Source organism: Equus asinus, chromosome 3, assembly GCF_041296235.1.
Source record: "Equus asinus isolate D_3611 breed Donkey chromosome 3, EquAss-T2T_v2, whole genome shotgun sequence".
Lineage (NCBI taxonomy): Eukaryota > Metazoa > Chordata > Mammalia > Perissodactyla > Equidae > Equus > Equus asinus.
Window position 1 is genome coordinate 129,277,465 of NC_091792.1, and position 17,474 is coordinate 129,294,938.

At 39.9% G+C, this 17,474-nt stretch overlaps 1 protein-coding gene across 1 annotated transcript in view; it reads left to right on the forward strand.

Moving 5' to 3' along the window:
• The window catches only part of LOC106841282 (collagen alpha-2(I) chain-like), a 39,751-nt gene extending 23,239 nt beyond the window's left edge, over nt 1-16,512 (forward strand). The window contains exon 2 of the mRNA XM_014857185.3: nt 13,890-16,512. Within this exon, the coding sequence (XP_014712671.3) occupies nt 13,890-13,976 (87 nt within the window). The 3' untranslated portion in view covers nt 13,977-16,512. The remainder of the gene's footprint in view (nt 1-13,889) is intronic.
• Nucleotides 16,513-17,474: the final 962 nt, after the last annotated feature.

The window sequence follows — 17,474 nt, forward strand, 5'->3', positions numbered from 1 at the left end:
AGTTTACGTCAGTACCTTAAAAAGTGAAGCTTTATTTACATGAGTGATAATTATTGTGAAAGCATTTTTTGATTTGAGCTAACTGTCTGGATTTGCACTTGCCTTTAGAATAAAGCACAGTGCTCTCTTTGTCTACCTAAGCAGTTGTGTCCTTGAAAACTGTTAAAATCATTTACTCATTCTTTGCTGCGTTGTACACACACAGCCATATACAAAGGTCACTCTGGTAGCAACACTAACTATATTGATCATTTATAAAAGCAGTTACACATTATACTTTCATACTGCTATTTCTTTTGACTGATTTATTGCAGCATTTCTTTTTCAATCAGCAATATAAATGAAATTATGTTTCCTCATCCATTAATTGAGGTTTTTGAACTTACTTTGACAAAAAAACAATCACTGCCTACATTTAAGACTTAAAAGTCCCTCTTGCTAAGCTTTATGGTAATATTTTCACCATATGAGGGTAGTGACTTAATTGATATTGTCGTTGTTAGTGCTGCTATAATTTCTGGCAATAATAACAGTTGTCTTTACCATTCTCTATTTCATTTCAGCTAATAAGAGAAATTTTGAAAATCTAGTAGTGAAGATGACTCCAAGATTGTAATCCTCAGTACTTTTACTTTGGCCCAATCTTAATCACCCCAAAGATAAGCTTTTCTAGAACATCATCTGTTGGCCTCTAATTGTAGGTTCATGAAAGGAGTATTTGGTGGGAGTACAAGGAGTTTTAACTGAGGCATTTTTCCACAATTAAAGGACCTGAAAGCAGAATCATTGATGGTATAAATCAGTAAGACAAGTGTCCTATTTTTCCCAAAATTTCAGGGAGATTTTACAGTAAATTATCTGAATAATTGCCTTTGTGTGGCATGTCTCTTTTAGAAAGAGCGCTTCTGTGGGGGTGCTTTCTTACACTCAGAAACACCAGCGCACACTTGGAACCCACAGGAACAGATCACTGGGACACAACGTGGGCAGCAGTAATCTTTTACTGGGTAACTAGGACTGAGATTTGCAAATCAAATGGTTGGAAAAGAAGGGACATCCCTAGCCTGGAAATTTTCTTCATAGTCGGTAGCTGGGTCTTTCACTCTGTTAGCTGGGTTTTAACTTGTTTTCAAACCTGGCATGGATTGTTTGCTTGGGGTGCATTGATAGAATTCAGGGTGATCTTGGATGAAAAAATTAGGTTTTGCTGTCACTAACCTGTAAATAAAAGTTAGCATGTCCTTTAGTAATGATGTAGGCAATACACCACCCTAGTGTTAGCAGTACCTGACTTTTCACTAAAAGAAATCACAGACATTTGTACGTCTCATTACAGTTGTTGCAGATGTCTTAGAACTATCATTTAAGCTACTTCAGATTTATATAGTTATTAGAACCCCGATCTTGTTATTTAATGTGTTAATAGGGAAGCACATACATTACTACATGTAAAAAAATTGATGACATTGGGGCCAGCCGGGTGGTGCAGCGGTTAAGTGCGCATGTTCCATTTCAGCGGCCCAGGGTTTGCCAGTTCGGATCCCGGGTGTGGACGTGGCACCGCTTGGTGTGCCATGCTGTGGTAGGCATCCCACATATAAAGTAGAGGAAGATGGGTATGGATGTTAGGTCAGGGCCAGTCTTCCTCAGCAAAAAGAGGAGGATTGACAGCAGATGTTAGTTCAGGGCTAATCTTCCCCCCAAAACAAAAAATTGATGACAGTATTTCAATAGGATTTATTTTTAAATTATATATATTTTATTCTTTTAAAAACTTAAGTCTTAGAATGAGTAAAGAGATCTGTAGGTCAAAAGAGATTACAAATCCAGCAAGTGTAGGCTTGGGTGCAGCGGGACTTAAAATGTGTTTTCGGGAGAGGACTGCTTATGTGTGGTCACTGAACAGGCCCCATCCCTTTGCTCACTGTGTTTGAAGGGTACTATGTCAGTTTCAGTATCTACCAGATCACCAGGTCCTGGTTAGCTCCAGTCCAGAAGCTGATTTTGACAAAAAAATTCCTTGTGCTGACCTGTAACCAACTTGAAAACTTACATGAAAACACAATTTCTCAGGATCTGCCAAGCTAGGTTCGGATGATGATGGCGGCCCTTCACCAGCCGTGGATCATCGTGATCTCAGGTTTTCACCCTTGAAGCAAACCTTGGGGTTTTGGGATGAGCCAGGACATGCTGAACGGGTCATGTGTGCTCTTACCCCCACCTTGAGCTCCCCCGCGGCATTTGTCCCTTAATTTGCCACTAAGTGCTTTGGCAAAAATATCAAAACAGTGCCTACTCCAAACTATAAATCAAAAGTAGAAAAAGGATGCTAACAAAGGCATGAGTTTTACGAGCAATGTCATTTCAGTGGTTGAGCCAGGAGATGGGGACCGAAGCAATAGAAAGACAAAAATGAGAATTTATTCAAGGAGAAGTCAACCGTCTAACCCAGTAGCTTAGCTAAATCGTCACATTCCCATTATAGCTGTTTATTGTGCAAATAAAGTGATCTTGCATGTAAAAAGTTCAACTTGCTGTGTATTAACTACCTCCAGGTCCATCTGGTATTTCTAGTTTTTTATGTTTGTAGAATGAAAGCGAAAAGGGAAAAAAAGTTTCCTGTTTTTGCTCGCTTTAAACAGAAATATTGTGTGTGACAGAGCTCACTGTACATCTGGAGCTGCTTTTCTGATTAATGGTTTACTTAAATTTTTATTTCAGGAGATAACGTGTAAAGGATTCTTAAAAATAGAAGCTCTGGGTTCTGACCCTGATACTTCCCCTGCTTAAACTGGTTATGTACTTTGTCGTGGTCAGGTTTCCTCAACCTGTTAACATAGAGACTGTGGGAAGAAATGAAACAGGTGGAAGAGAGGGAAAATCGGAATGAAGTTCTTGGAGTTTATTGGAAAGTTGAGCAGACATATTATTGCAAAATATTTTTAAAATTCTACTGCTTATAGTTTGCCTTGCAAATAGTGACTGCTTATTGATTTGAATTGATGTTAATATTGTTCCTTAAGTTTCAAAGCACTTTATAATAAAGAATGAACTAATCAGGTAACTCTTATTATGACATTTTGTTGATTGTCATATAAAGAGCATGATGATAATGGACTGTAGCTAAAGTTGGTGAACGTGGAGAACTTTATACTGTACACGCCTCTGTACAATACACTCAGAGCCTAAAATAGCGTCTGGTACATGATAAACCCTCAGTCAATATTGAATGAGGTAAGAGAGGAGCCCAATTAGCAAATCATCAAAGTAATGGTATGTTAATTATATAGAAAATATGCATAAATTATCCATTATGGAGAAGACTAAAGCAAATCTTTCTCTTAAATCCATTAATTCAGGGCCAGCCCCGTGGCCGAGTGGTTAAGTTCAAGCGCTCCGCTTCAGGAGCCCAGGGTTTCGCTGGCTCAAATCCTGGGCGCGGACATGGCACCGCTCATCAAGCCACGCTGAGGCGGCGTCCCACATGCCACAACTAGAAGGACCCACAACTAAAAATACACAACTATGTACTAGGGAGCTTTGGGAAAAAAAGGAAAAATAAAATCTTAAATAAATAAATAAATAAATCCACTAATTCCAGGTTGGGACAACAAATACTGTAATTTAAAAGTTTGAACTACTGCTCACCTCTCCCTGTTACCCTTAGATTAATATTTGCAGAGTTTGCAGTTAACAGTAGAACACGATTTTGTGGTGTTGGGAAGGAAACATTGCAAATAGGAAGAGTGTATTGTGTTTTTGCTATTGTCTTGTAGATAAGACATGTGGAGTAATAATGGCAGACATTCTGACGTTGCTTTTATTAAGAATGTTTCGTAGTGGCCCTGTCTCATGGTCTTAAAATCCCCCTTCTTTACATATAATTAAATGATACTGTGGCTTTCATTATTTTCATTTCTTTATGATAAGATACAACCCATTAAGCTGAGTTAGCAGAAAAAAGTAGAGCATAGTCCTGGGTCTTGCATTTTCTTAGACAAGTTTCTTCATTTTTTCAGATTTTAATTTTATGCTCTTGACTAGGTGTTGGCAACCCATGGACCACAAGACAAATCCAGCCTACCACATGTTTTTATATAGTCCATGAGCTATGATTAGTTTTTATATTTACAAATGGTTGGGAAAAAATCAAAAGAAGAATAATATTTCATGGCATACAAAATTATATAAAATTAAAATTTCAAAGTCCATGAATAAGGTGGACGTAGCCAGGCTAATTTGTTTATGTATTTCCTAAAGCTGCTTTCATGCTACAATGGCAGAAGTGAGCAGGTGTGACAAATACCAAGTGGCCCTCAAAGTCTAAAACATGTACTAACTGGTCCTTTATAGAAAAAGTCTGCTTACCTATTGGCGAAAATAAATTGCTTTAAGTTGTTTAATGGATGAAGAACCTTATTAAACTCTATGACTGAACATATACGTAGGTTTTTAAATAAGTAAAAACAATTCTTAGATTGAAACATAGTCTGTAAACTAATCTTCTCTTGCATCAAAAATGTCCTGGCTGCTTCCTTCAAGTATAACTTTAGTTTTTTAAGTTGATGTTCTTTTCTTTGGGTTTCATTCAGAATTTAACCGCAAAAATCAAAGAAAGATGAGTCAGTCAATGCTGCCTGATAAGGAATCAGAATGGACTTCCTGAGTTGATGAGACCCAGGTTTCAGTTTTGATTCCACCACTTATTAACCAGGAAATACAGTACTTAGCTTCTTTGAGCCTCAGTTTTCCCATCTGTAAAATGGCAGTCAACGTATTTAGCACTAGAGCCAAGCCAAGACATGAGGACTCCACAGGTTTTGATTTGGTGGCTTTGCTTCAAACCAATATCTTTTAAATATTTATTTACTACTTGTTAGTGGGAGTGAAGAAAAACTGACTTTCTGTTGACAAAAATAAATCGTTCATCATTTTCTGATGCTCAAATAAGGGATTTTTGGGGGCCAGCCTGGTGGTGTAGTGGGTAAGTTCATGCTCTCCACTTTGGAGGCCCAGGGTTCGCCAGTTCAGTTTCTGGGTGCAGACCTGCACACCGCTCGTCAGGCCATGCTGAGGCAGTGTCCCACACAGAAGAACTAGAAGGATGTACAACTAGAATATACAACTATGTACTGAGGTTTTGGTGAGAAAAATAAATAAATAAAGGTTTTGTTACATGAAGTTATTTGGAATTGCCTTTCACTCTGCAGCTTTCTCCATCACTTACAACTATGTTGGTTATTCTCAGCCACCAACGACTAGGCTAACTTATGTGGATATATTTATTAAGTATCATTTAAAATATATTTTGAAGGTTTTTTTTTTTTCTGCTTTCTATGCTTGCAAAACATCTCCCATCTTGTTCTTGTCTCCATTTGTGTGTCTGCATGCTCATACATACGTGTCTGAGTATATAATTTTCTAAAGCAGACCATTTCTTGGAGGACATATTAAACTTTTTATGACTCAGATGGTAAAGGATAAATTGATCTTCTTCAGTAAAGAACGCTATGCCCATGCGTTGCTTGGTTCCAGTTTTGAATGTCTCCTGACTGTCTAGGCCTCAGAGTTCATGCCTTGTGGTACTTGAACTCGTAAGCCCTCCAGATACTGAAAAGACGTAGATCCACACTGGCAAGAATTGTCTTTTATGTGCACTAGAGGTCTCTGTAATCTAATGGGTTTGGGACTAGTTTACATTTTGTCTGTTGATTAAGGAGTTGAATATGGAAACCTAAATTATTGGGCGTCACATTTCTGATTTATTACAGTGCTAGTTATAGAATAGCCTCCCTGAGCTGGCTCATAGTTTAATCCTATGAGGAATGAATAAGATAACATGTATAAATATATAGTACTTTCTTACCACACTGCTTGGACAGAAAGGCAATTGACAGGGTTATTGCCACCCTGTTGCAGAAATCTCCTTAGAAATAGAAGATAAGTCAAAACACTAGGGATATGTGAAAAGTAGACTCTAGAACAATGCTGTCCAACAGAACCTTCTGTAATGATAGAAATGTTCAATATCTGGACTATCCAGTGTGGTAGCCACTAGCCACATGTGAACTGAGGAATAGCTTTTTAAAATTTAATTTTAATTAACTTAAAATTTAAGGCCACGTGTGTGGCTGGGGTACCGTATTAAACAGCATGACTCCAGAATTTTAAAAGAGATCAACAAAGAATTAGACAACATAATAAAGCGCTAGTAACAGAGGGAGAATGAGTTTCTCAGATTGCTAATAAGATATCAAAATGGGGAAATCCATAGTAGATAAAGAGCCACACTAAAATTTGTGACAGACAAGTCTTTATTTAACAAGATTTTTCATGTAATTTATCATGCTACAATGATATGGGAAGGTGAATTAGAATTATAACATCTAGGAAAGGTATTCCAAAACATAATCATATAATTTATTAAAATCACATATTACTCCAAAATGAATTCACATAATCTAAAGTAATACTGAATAGAATTTCAGTAATAGTAATCTGAGCTTTCTTCCAAAACAGAAATAACTCTGCACAGTGGGCTCAGAGTTGACCTCATTTTCTGTACCATATTTGATTGATGAATTAACTAATCAACAAATTTCTGAAGCCCTTAGACACGGAATATACAAGGATGAATCATGCAGACATGGGAAGAGCACTGGAAGAAGAAATTGTCTTGGAGGAAGGCCTTGCACTTGAAAGAACTGAAAAAAGACAAATGTGTAGTAAGAGGAAGATAGAGGGGAGTCCAAAAGGAGAGAGGTGGGCAGGGGCTAAGTCTTACAGGACCTTCTAGGCCAGAAGACAGAGTTTGAACTTTCTCCTAAGAGCAAGTGAAAGCCATTTGAAAATTTTTAAGTTGGGGGTTGAAAAGGGATGATGACAAGATCAAAGTATTTTAAAGAATCTAATGATTGGAAATAAAACAAATGGATGAAAACCTGTCTGGGGAGAAGCATGGAAACCAATTTGGAAAATATGAGGACGACTGAGTAATAAATAAGATCTTTCAAGAATGAAGTAGATTTTCATCATGTTCCAGGGCATAGCCCCAGATGTTTTCCAACACAGCAGCCAGAAAGATACTTTAAAAAGTCAAATCCTATCATTTCCCTGCTCAGAACCCTCCAGTGGGCCCCCATCCTACTCAAGCCGAACCCTGGCCTATAGGGCCCTCTGTGATCTGGGCCCCACCGTTTCTCTGACCTCAGCTCCTACAATTTTCCCCCTAATGCCTCTTTAACCCCACTGGCCTCCTTGTTGTTCCTTAAACATGCCAAGCATTCTCTGTGCCAATGCTTTTGACCTGCTGTCCCTCTGCTGGAATTCTCTTCTCATCAGATATCCCCACAGGTTTTCCCTCATTTTCTTCAAGTCTCTGTGCAAATGTCATTATCAGTGGGCTGCACCTTATCAGTCCCTAACAGACATATATTAGATAGTACCTCCTGTCCGCCCAAGAGTCCCTTTTCCTCTTACCTCGCTTTCCTGTTCTCCACAGCACTTATTACCAGCTATGTTATTGGCTTGCTTTTTCTCTCCCCACTAGAATGTAAACTCTATGAGGGCAAGGACTTAGATTTGTTCCCTGTTATATCCTCAGCACTGTAGGTGTTCAATAATTATTTGTTGAATGAATAGATGAATGAATGAATGAGGGATGGACTTGATGACCTCTCAAACTTCTTCCCCAGCTCACTGACTATGGTTTGGGGAACCAGGACCAGCACTTCATGTTCTGTTACTTTGTGCAAAAGCTTCCTGCACCCTCCCTTGGGGGAAGTTCCAAGAATTGTGGCCAATCTCTCCCATCTACTTCTTTACCAAACTCAAGTGTCCACAACGAGCTGTGCCAACCCTTCACCCAGTACCAACTCTTTCCAGCGCCAGCTACCTCCTCCCCATTCTTATGCTTTACCAGAGGGTGAGGGAGCAGACCAGGACAGCTAGGACCACGGAGGGTGGATTGGGGGTAACATTTGGTGTCTGTGGCCCAACTGCAGAGCTTTGGAGCTCCTCCAAGGATGCACACAGGGCAGCTGCTGCCAGACCATAAAACTGTCCCCCCATACACTGCAGAGACTTCATCCCGGCCCCACAACGCGGGGACTGCCAGTCCTGTGCTGAGTGCTCCCACATTGCCTGTTAACACAGAGGTGCCACATACATGGAACTCACCTGGTAAGCTGTTTATTGTTTTTAGATTTTATAGGAGCAGATATGATTTTTAGTCTGTCTCAAAAGCACCAGTATCTTTCTTTCTTTCTTTTTTTTTTTTGAAGTACAAAGTAGAGCAAGAGGGTGGATTAGGAATCAGAAGGTCTAGGTCTGAATCCCAGTTCATGATGTGGTGTGTGTCATAGCCTCCGACAAGTAATTAAACCTCTTCTGGCTTCGATTTCCCGTCTGTCAATGGGAATAACAATTCCTGCTCTGCCCAACCTCTCAGGGATGCTATGGGGATCATTAGACAATAATAGGTCTGTGTTTTGTGAACTCTACAATACTATTCCTACATAGAGATTGTTATGAACAGGAACATAATGGTGGCATCTCTCAAATGCCTGACAAAATGAACAGGTGATCTTTCTTCACCCAGTAATGGAAAGAAAGTCCAACAGAGGCAAGAAAAGGAAGCTCAATGCACTTTTGGACTTTGTATTTCTATGGAGACCATCAGCACGCTACCTGTTGTCTGTAGAGAGATTTTCAGTTATTGGTGTGTTTTTATGGCATGGACAAATTAACTACCTTTAATCATTTAAGTTATCTTAATCAAAAAAGATGGCTTCACACAGTCATGGTAACTAGTTGAAATTATGGCTCTCAAAAGGACTTTACTTTTAAAAAATGGTTCCTTTGATTGTGTATATATCTGTGTGTTATATGTATATAAGCATATATATGTTTATTTTAAATAAGTGTGCATCCAGAAATGATTGAAAAATATACTCCACATAATTTTAACCTAAGCAAATAGTTTAAGTAAGATTGACATGCAAAGTACAATGTTTTGAAAGAAAATGTCATCATCATCATCTCTGTTGATTATGAGAGAGACTTTAACCTAGTGTTCATTTGTCATTTGCAAGCATGAGATTATCGTGCAGATCTAGAGAAGTGGCGAGATTGGTCTCCTGTTTCTAGGAAAAAGAATAGATGGGCACAGGTGAAATCCCAAATAAAAACACTATGGCAAGTAGAATTAAATGATCTATATGCCCCTTCCCACACATTAAAAAGAATTGAGACTTATCAAAGAAAAAACCTAAAATTGTCTTGGGCGGTTGGTTCTGAGATGAGTCAGGCCAATCTGCTGTGCTGCGTGAGGCTGTAAGGGAGTCTGCCTACGGCACTGCAGTGGTCAATTTCCAAAGGGTTAGCCTCCAGGTTGGGACTGCGCCATGACCTTGGCTTCTTTATTCACGCACTTCATGATTCCTTTGCAGGATGGGGATGGGGAAGAGGCAGAGATCTTGCCTACAATGTTGGCCTTGGTTACAGCTGTGCCTTCGTAAAACTAAATTGCTGACATAAGGGCTTTCGTTTATCTGTGAATTTCAAGTGTCTGTGCTATTCCTATCTGCATAGCGTAGAACTCTATCATGGCACATCCTGCTCAAATTGGCACATTTGCAAGGATTTCTGAGCAACTAGATGGAGTTATAGGTTTCTCCCATTTTGCTGGTTAATGTTTGCTCTCGTTGGGAGGGGATCAGTGTGTATCTTGTGGTTCTGCCTGTGTCACCTGAGGTCATCATTTTGTCTCTCGGGAGCTGAAAACACCACTCTTCAAACATGCACCTTGATTCCTGGTTGTTCATATATTTGGCAGCTTATAGATCCCATTGTCTTCCTTGCATATTTTAATCTTGCAACACATGAAGCATGGGAAATGTAATATCCACATTATATAAATCACAATAATCAGCTCTTGACGAATTTCTGCAAAATATTTGTCAATAGCTTCCTTCAGTGTCCTGAGACATTTTACAAAGAATCATTGTCAATGTCTGGGAGAGAAAGGAAAATGAGATAGTTATCTATCCTATTTCTCCATTCTAGTATTGCATGTGCTTGGGAGCCAACCAAATTTCTAACAGGGTTTAAAATGTCAGCCAGAATGTACTGAATATATAGTAGAGGCTTAGATTAAATTTCCTTTGGTTCACTGAGATAAGCAGGGCTTGGGGTTCATTTGGGGGGAGGGAAGGAGTCACTGATCTAATAATATAATTCATTGCCCTCTAATAAATTTTTTGTTACTTTTCCTTCAATTGTGCCCTTCTGTGTTTTTTTAGCATATCCAGAGAGTTAGACTCTATTCAAGTCCATTAAATGGCATCTTGTTTGAATATGGTCTAAAAAAAGTTTCCACGAAAAAAATTAGTCATCAAATCACATACATTTCCCTATACCATGAGAAAATATAAATGAAGCAATTCAAACAATTCCTTTTTACTCTCCCTAAATTGAACAAAGATGTGGATTCCCCCAATGAAAATGAATTTGCTTATATCAGTTCCCGAACAGCATTACTTTGTTTGAAATTCAAATAGACAAGGATGTTTTCTGTTTGATGAAAAACCATTTCTACTCTTAAGTTGCAAACAAAGCTGCTAAGTTCCCATGTTACTCACAGACCCATTTGCGTACACCTGGAAATGCTCCAGATTCAGCCCAGCATGTCAACAAGCACAGGCTTCTGGGATTTCTTGGGCCACGTCTAAGGCTGGAAGAGTTCTCTGCACCTGTCTCCCTGCTGATATTGGCAGGAGCAGAGCTGTGATTGCTGAGGCTTTACAACTTTTTTCCCCCTTAGATGAAAATGGCAATGTCAGCCTCCTTCTCTTCTGCCATCGAGCCTTTCTTAATGTCTAGGAGCTGCCAGTGGTCACTGGCCCAGTTCCCCTCCCTCTGCATAGGCTCCAGGATTGCCATAAAGGAGTTCATGTTTCCTCAGCTTAGGGTAAAGAATCACCATGATCATGTGCTTTTAATTCGCAAGGAATTCCATCTACCTTCTTATGTACATGTCTTAATTATAGGGACAAAATTTTATATGTGATTGAGATGCCGTGACTTTGCTGTCATACCTTGAACATAAATGAGTACAGTTTATTGTTTAATTCATGAGAGTAAAGTGATGTAAGTTTCATGATTATAGACATATGAACCTCGGTGGAGTTTGATGGAGAGTAGAGACTGGAACCTCGGTTTCTCTATATCTAACCCAGTGCTTTCAGCATTGTGTCACCATGTCTCTGTGTCACAAAATCATCTTGGGCACACGGGCAAAATTTTATATGCAACATTTCAGTCATTCCATCTTGGCCTCTGAAGTATTGTCCTTGTGCTAAAATAAAATCTGTCTTTTTTCTACTGTTTGCACAAGGCCAGTGCATGTGGACAGGCTGTGCTTCCCCAGAGATTGCAGAATACTTCTGCATTTTGCGGAAAGCTATGGCCAGGAGAGAAGTGGGGTAGGGCAGTGGTTTTCAAATGCTTTCACCACAGTAAGAAGTGCATTTCCTATTGTGACCCAAATCCCAAATAACATGACTATGAAGATGCAAGAATGTGTATACATATATAACTGAAATAAATTCCATAGAAAAACACTCACTTTTACTATTTCAATGAATTCTGCTGTATATTATTTGAAAAAATATATAGTTTCTGACCCACTGAATTGATTTTATGTCACTTTTATGAATGAGATGTGATTCTGTGGCCTTACTCAATGAGGATGTACCTGGCTTACCTCCTCATGCTACTGATGCCCAAAATACAGCCAAGCATATTTGTTTCTTAATGTGGGACCCAGCCATACCATATAAAACATTTCATTGGGAGCCATCTTGGTTGGTACTCAGCATGATTAAAGGACTTTACTGTGGGCATATCCATGGGTGTGCCCTAGGAGAGCAGATGTTCTTTGAGGACCTGGCTTGTGTCTCCTCTTTCTTTTATTTTTTATTTTTTATTTTTTATTTTTTTGAGGAAGATCAGCCCTGAGCTAGCATCTGCCAATCCTCCTCTTTTTGCTGAGGAGGACTGGCCCTGAGCTAACATCCATCCCCATCTTCCTGTACTTTATATGTGGGACACCTACCACAGCATGGCTTGCCAAGGGGTGCCATGTCCACAGCTGGGATCTGAACCAGTGGACCCCAGGCCACCGAAGCGGAATGTGCCAACTTAACCGCTGCACCACTGGGCCGGCCCCTGTGTCTCCTCTTTCAAGCTGCTGAGTTGTCTTTGGGTCCCTTCTCCATCTCCCTTCCCAAATAGGAGTTATCAATAAATGATTGCAGATCAGTCTGTTCTACTCTATGCTATGACTTTGAGCAAGTCTCTTAAACCCTTTGATCCTCAGTCCCCTGATCTATGAAATGAAGAAACTAATTCTACCTCACCAGGCTATTGTGAAAGGCAAATGGTATATTAAATGAGAAACTGGTCTCTCAACTGTAAAGTAAATGTTAGGTATAATTATAATTTTACCTATAACACTGTCGGCCATGACACATTAGAATTAAATGTACAAACGACAAAGCAAACCAAAGCTCTGGGAGGCTTGCTGATGCTTCTACAACTCTCTGGTATTTAATAAACTAAACGAACATTAATATGTTCTAAAAGCAGATTATTAAACCTATCAGTATCTATATAAAGTTATATATTGGTACCTAACAGACCACCTTAAAACTTATTGACTTAAATTCACAGAGACAAAAAGTAGAACAGTGGTTACCAGGGGCCTGGGAAGAGAGAGGAATGGGGGGATATTGTTGAGATGATGAAAAAGTTCTGGAGATGGATGGTAATGATGGTTGTACACTGTGAATGTACTTAATGCCACAGAGTTGTACACTTAAAAATAGCTAAAATGGTAAATTTCATGTTATATATATTTCACCACAATGAAAAAGAAACACTTAGTGACTTAAAACTACAACCCTTTCAGAGTCCAGATTTGGGACAGGACTCCGCAGGTTCAGCTCATCTTTGTCCTATGTGGTGTCTCCTGGGACGGTTCAGATGGCTCTATTTACCACTTTGGTCCTGGCTCTTAGCTGAAGTGCTTCTGTTCTCCCCATGGCCTCTCAACCTCCAAGGCTTCTCTCTACATGTGGCCTCTCTCAACAGCTGGACAGCCTTGTCTTCTTTACAGGGCAGCTGGGTTCTGAGAGAGAAAGCAGAAGCTGCAGACCTCTTAAGCCTTGGGCTTGAAGTTCCAGAAAATTGCTTCCATCATATTTTATTATCAAGTGAGTTATTATGGTGGCACAGATTCACTGTGGAAGAGGACTACACAGGGGCATGAATTCAGGGAGGCATGGTTCATTTAGGGCCATTTTGTAACAACCTACTACAGCCTCCCTGCCAATTTGGTAGCATCTCTCCATGCTTTGCCTTATCTTGAATTCTGTTCTAGTGCAATATAGGGTAGTAGTTAAAAGGATGGACTTCGGCACGAGGCTTCAAACGTTGGCTCTGCCACTTGTTGGTTGTGTGACCTTTAGCAAGTTATTCACACACTTTGTGTCTCAGTTTCCTTATCTGTAAAATGGGGATGGTAATAGTATTTATCTCATCGTGTTGTGAGTATTGAATGAGTAAATAGGAGTAGAAAACTTAATAACAGTGTCTGGCACAAAGTAAGAACTATATAAGCATTTGCTGTTATTGTTGTTTTTGTATTTTTTGTTTTAATAAACAAAAAGAGGTAGTACGATGGCAAAGGGGATATTTAGGGCTAAATAAGACAAAAAGGCTGGAAACTCTTGCTTGTGTACACAGGACCTCCCTGCCTCACAGAGTTCTCACTTACATTTAAATCCCTTGCTGACATTTAAGCCTCTTTCCTTTTGTTCTGCCCACAGGAGACATGGAGAACAGCCGATCAACATCTCTCCGCAGTAATCCCCTGCGCACCTGAAGACAGCTGTGAATGCTTGAAGATTTGCTGAGACTAAGCTGGACATAGATATTGAGTTGAGCTCCAAATGTGTGTAAATCTGTGCCTGGGTGCAATTGCTGAGTTATGAAGAGGCACCCCACACATCTCTTCACCCCCTTGGGAAGCTGGAGCCGTAGGTCTTGTCTTTCCCGACTACAGTTAGGGAGTGAGTCTCCTCTTTCTGACACAAGTCTGGAGCAGGAGTGGGAGGAGGAGGACAATGTAAGCAGGGGCTGGGAGGGGCCGTGCTTATGGCACTCTGCTGGCGCAAAAGAGCTGAGCCTAGGCACTGATAATGTTGAGCAGTTCATTAGCACCTACTGTTGACTGCAGCGAGTTCTTGCTGAGTTCACAGTGGCCGTAGTGCCTAATCCAGTAGGCGCTTTTCAATCCTCAGCTTCCTGGACGGCCCTGCAACATTTGTCATCCTTTCCTATTTTGGAGTGACGCAGATTATTGTGCAGTTTTTGAGTACTGGAGCCAGAATGCCTGGATTCGAGTCCTGGCTCTGCCATTTGCCAGCTGGATGACCTTGAGCTAGTTGATTAACTGGTCAGTTTCTTCATCTATAAAATAAAATTGATAATAGTACTATCTTAGTAAGTTGTTTGAAAATTTTAAAAAAAAAATTGTGTAAATCTCTTAGCACAGGAGAGAGCCAGAGTAAGAATTCAAAATATCTTTTAAAAACTCTTCTCCATTGATTTCTAGGACAGTGGCTCTTCTCCCACCTGTTAGACCACTCCTTCTGTGCCTCTTTTGCCAACCCTCTTGTTTCACACATCCATGAAAAATTGGCAGTTCCCTTAAGATTCCATCTATGATCCTCTGCTTTTCTCATTTCATATAACCTCCTAGGTATAACCTTGGTCTCAATTACTATGTACACACTGATCCCTTGCAAACCTTTATCTCTAGGCTAACTTCTCATTGTAGATATCTCTATCTGGATAGTCCAAGGCTCCTTAAATTCAAAAGATTTAAAGCCAGGACTTCCACCCCTGGCTATGACAGAGTAGAAATTGGTACCAGACTACCCATCCACCATTTAAAAAAAATCACTAAACTGGGCAAAATATATGAGTCGACTATTTCAGGCAGCACAAGTGTGTGGCCCCTAAGAGAAGAGAAGCTCAAGAGGTGAGCCCCAGAATCACTCTGGCTCTTTATCTGAGGGCAATTTCCTGACCAGGAAGCAGTGAGCTGGAGGACCAACTGAGCTAATAAGCAAGCAGAGACTGGAGTTTGGGGCAGCTGAGCAGCTGGAATCTGCAAGGTAGGGCACTGGAGAGGAAGGAGCTTTGTAGAGGGACAGCTCCAACCTGGTAGGAGTCTCCTGTGGGTATTTGGCTGAGAGCTGGGTTGCACATGTGTAAGGTAAGACTATCCAAAGATTACCTGATACCAGTTTCTGTGTTGAAAGCCACTCAGTAATATTAGAATTCAAGCAGTGGCGGGGCTCATTGGGAGTTTTGGCTCAGCCTGAGTGGAAAACCACATTAACACTTTGTTAATAAAATCTCAGGCATCCAACTGGGGCACCAGAAAGATCACATTTTAAAAGTAAGGACTGTTCTAGAAAAATATTTTTCAAATAGCTTTCTTTAGACCAGCAGCGTCAGTATCACCTGGAAATTTGTTAGACATACTGTTGAAAATGCAAATTCTAGGGTCCCTCACCAGACCTACTGGATCAGAAACTCAGGGGAAGAAGCCCAGAAATTTGTGTTCTAACAAGCTCTCCACATGATTCTGATACATACTAAAGTTTGAGAAGCACTTCACTGGAGGAGGAACCACACTGGACTAGCCCATCAAAGCCTAAAGACGAGCCATGACGTGATCCACAGGGAAACAGAATTTAAAAGTTGAGCACACCAACTTAGAGGGGCTTGGGAAGGTATCTTGGACTTTCCAAATATCTGCCCTAACAAAGCAAAAGAATAACCCTATACAAGTTCAAAGTGGCCAGACAATAATTGAACTATTAGAACAAAAATCAGAACTCTCCAGAGGAAGATAACAAAATCTAGAACCCAGAATTTCTGCAATGTATCACCCGTAGCCTCTAGTATTACAATAAAAAATCACTAGACATGCAAAAAAAAAAAAAAGGCAAACAAATGCAGAAAGTACAAGTTGACCCTAAGGTTACTCGCATATTGAGTTTAGTAGACAAAGACATTAAGGAAGCTGTTATAAAGACAGCCAAAGAATTGAAGGCAAACATGTTCAAAATAAAGGAAAATATCTTAATGAGTAAATAGGTAGGGAATAGATAGACAATCTCAGCATAGAGATGGAAAGTATAGGGGCCGGCCCAGTGGCACAGCAGTTAAGTTCACACATTCCTCTTCAGTGGCCTGGGGTTCACCAGTTCAGATCCTGGGTGTGGACCTATGCACTGCTTGTCAAGCCATGCTGTGACAGGCGTCCAACATATAAAGTAGAGGAAGATGGGCACAGATGTTAGCTCAGGGCCAGTCTTCCTCAGCAAAAAAAGTGGAAGATTGGCAGCCGATGTTAGCTCAGGGCTAATCTTCCACAAAAAAAAAAAAAAAGAAAGAAAGAAATGGAAACTATAAAAAGAAGCAAACGCAAATTCTAGAACTGAAAAGCAAAGCAATAACAACAAAATTCACCAGAGCCTTAACAGCAGATGGAAGATGGCAGAAGTAAGAGTCAGTGAACCTGAAGAACAAGCAATAGAAATGATCCAATTTGAAGAAGAGGAAAAAAAGATTGATGAAAAATCAATAGATCCTCAGAGACATGTGGGGCAATATTAGACATATATGTAACTGGCGTCCTACAGGGAGAAGACAGTGAGAATGGGACAGAAAAATAATTGAAGAAATAATGACCAAAAATTTACCAAAGTTGATGAAAAATGTCAACAAATCCAAGAAGTTCAGTGAACCCCAGGCAATATAAGTACAAAGAAAGTCATACCTAGGCCTATCAGTGTCAGATTGCCAAAAAGTAAAAGCAAAGGGAAAATTTTGGAAGCAGCCAGAGAACAATAACACATTACACACAGGACAACAACTATATGAAGGTGGTCAACTTCTGGTCAGAAACCAGAAGACAATGGAATGACAATTTCAAAGTGCTGAAAGAAAGCATCTAACACCAAATTCATTACCTTCACACTCCCCAATTTGCTCATCATTATCTCTTCTCCATTTGAATTACTGGTCACCATCCATTTGATTTTCAAATGGTGGCAAGTTAGAAAACTAGGATCATCCTAGATTCTTATTTCTTCTTTATCCTCACATAATCATCCAACAGATCTTTTTGATTCTATGTTTAAAATGTCGCTAAACTAGTAGTCCCACCTATTCATCCCCACTTTTGATGCTTTATGTCAGGCTCTTACTAGCTATAGTTTGAAGCTCAGCTTCAGGAGGCAGATTGCCTGGGTTTGAATTTTGGCGTTACCATTTACTAGGTGCAACTTTGGGCACATTCTTTGACTTTTCTGAGTGTCGTTTTCCTGATCTGG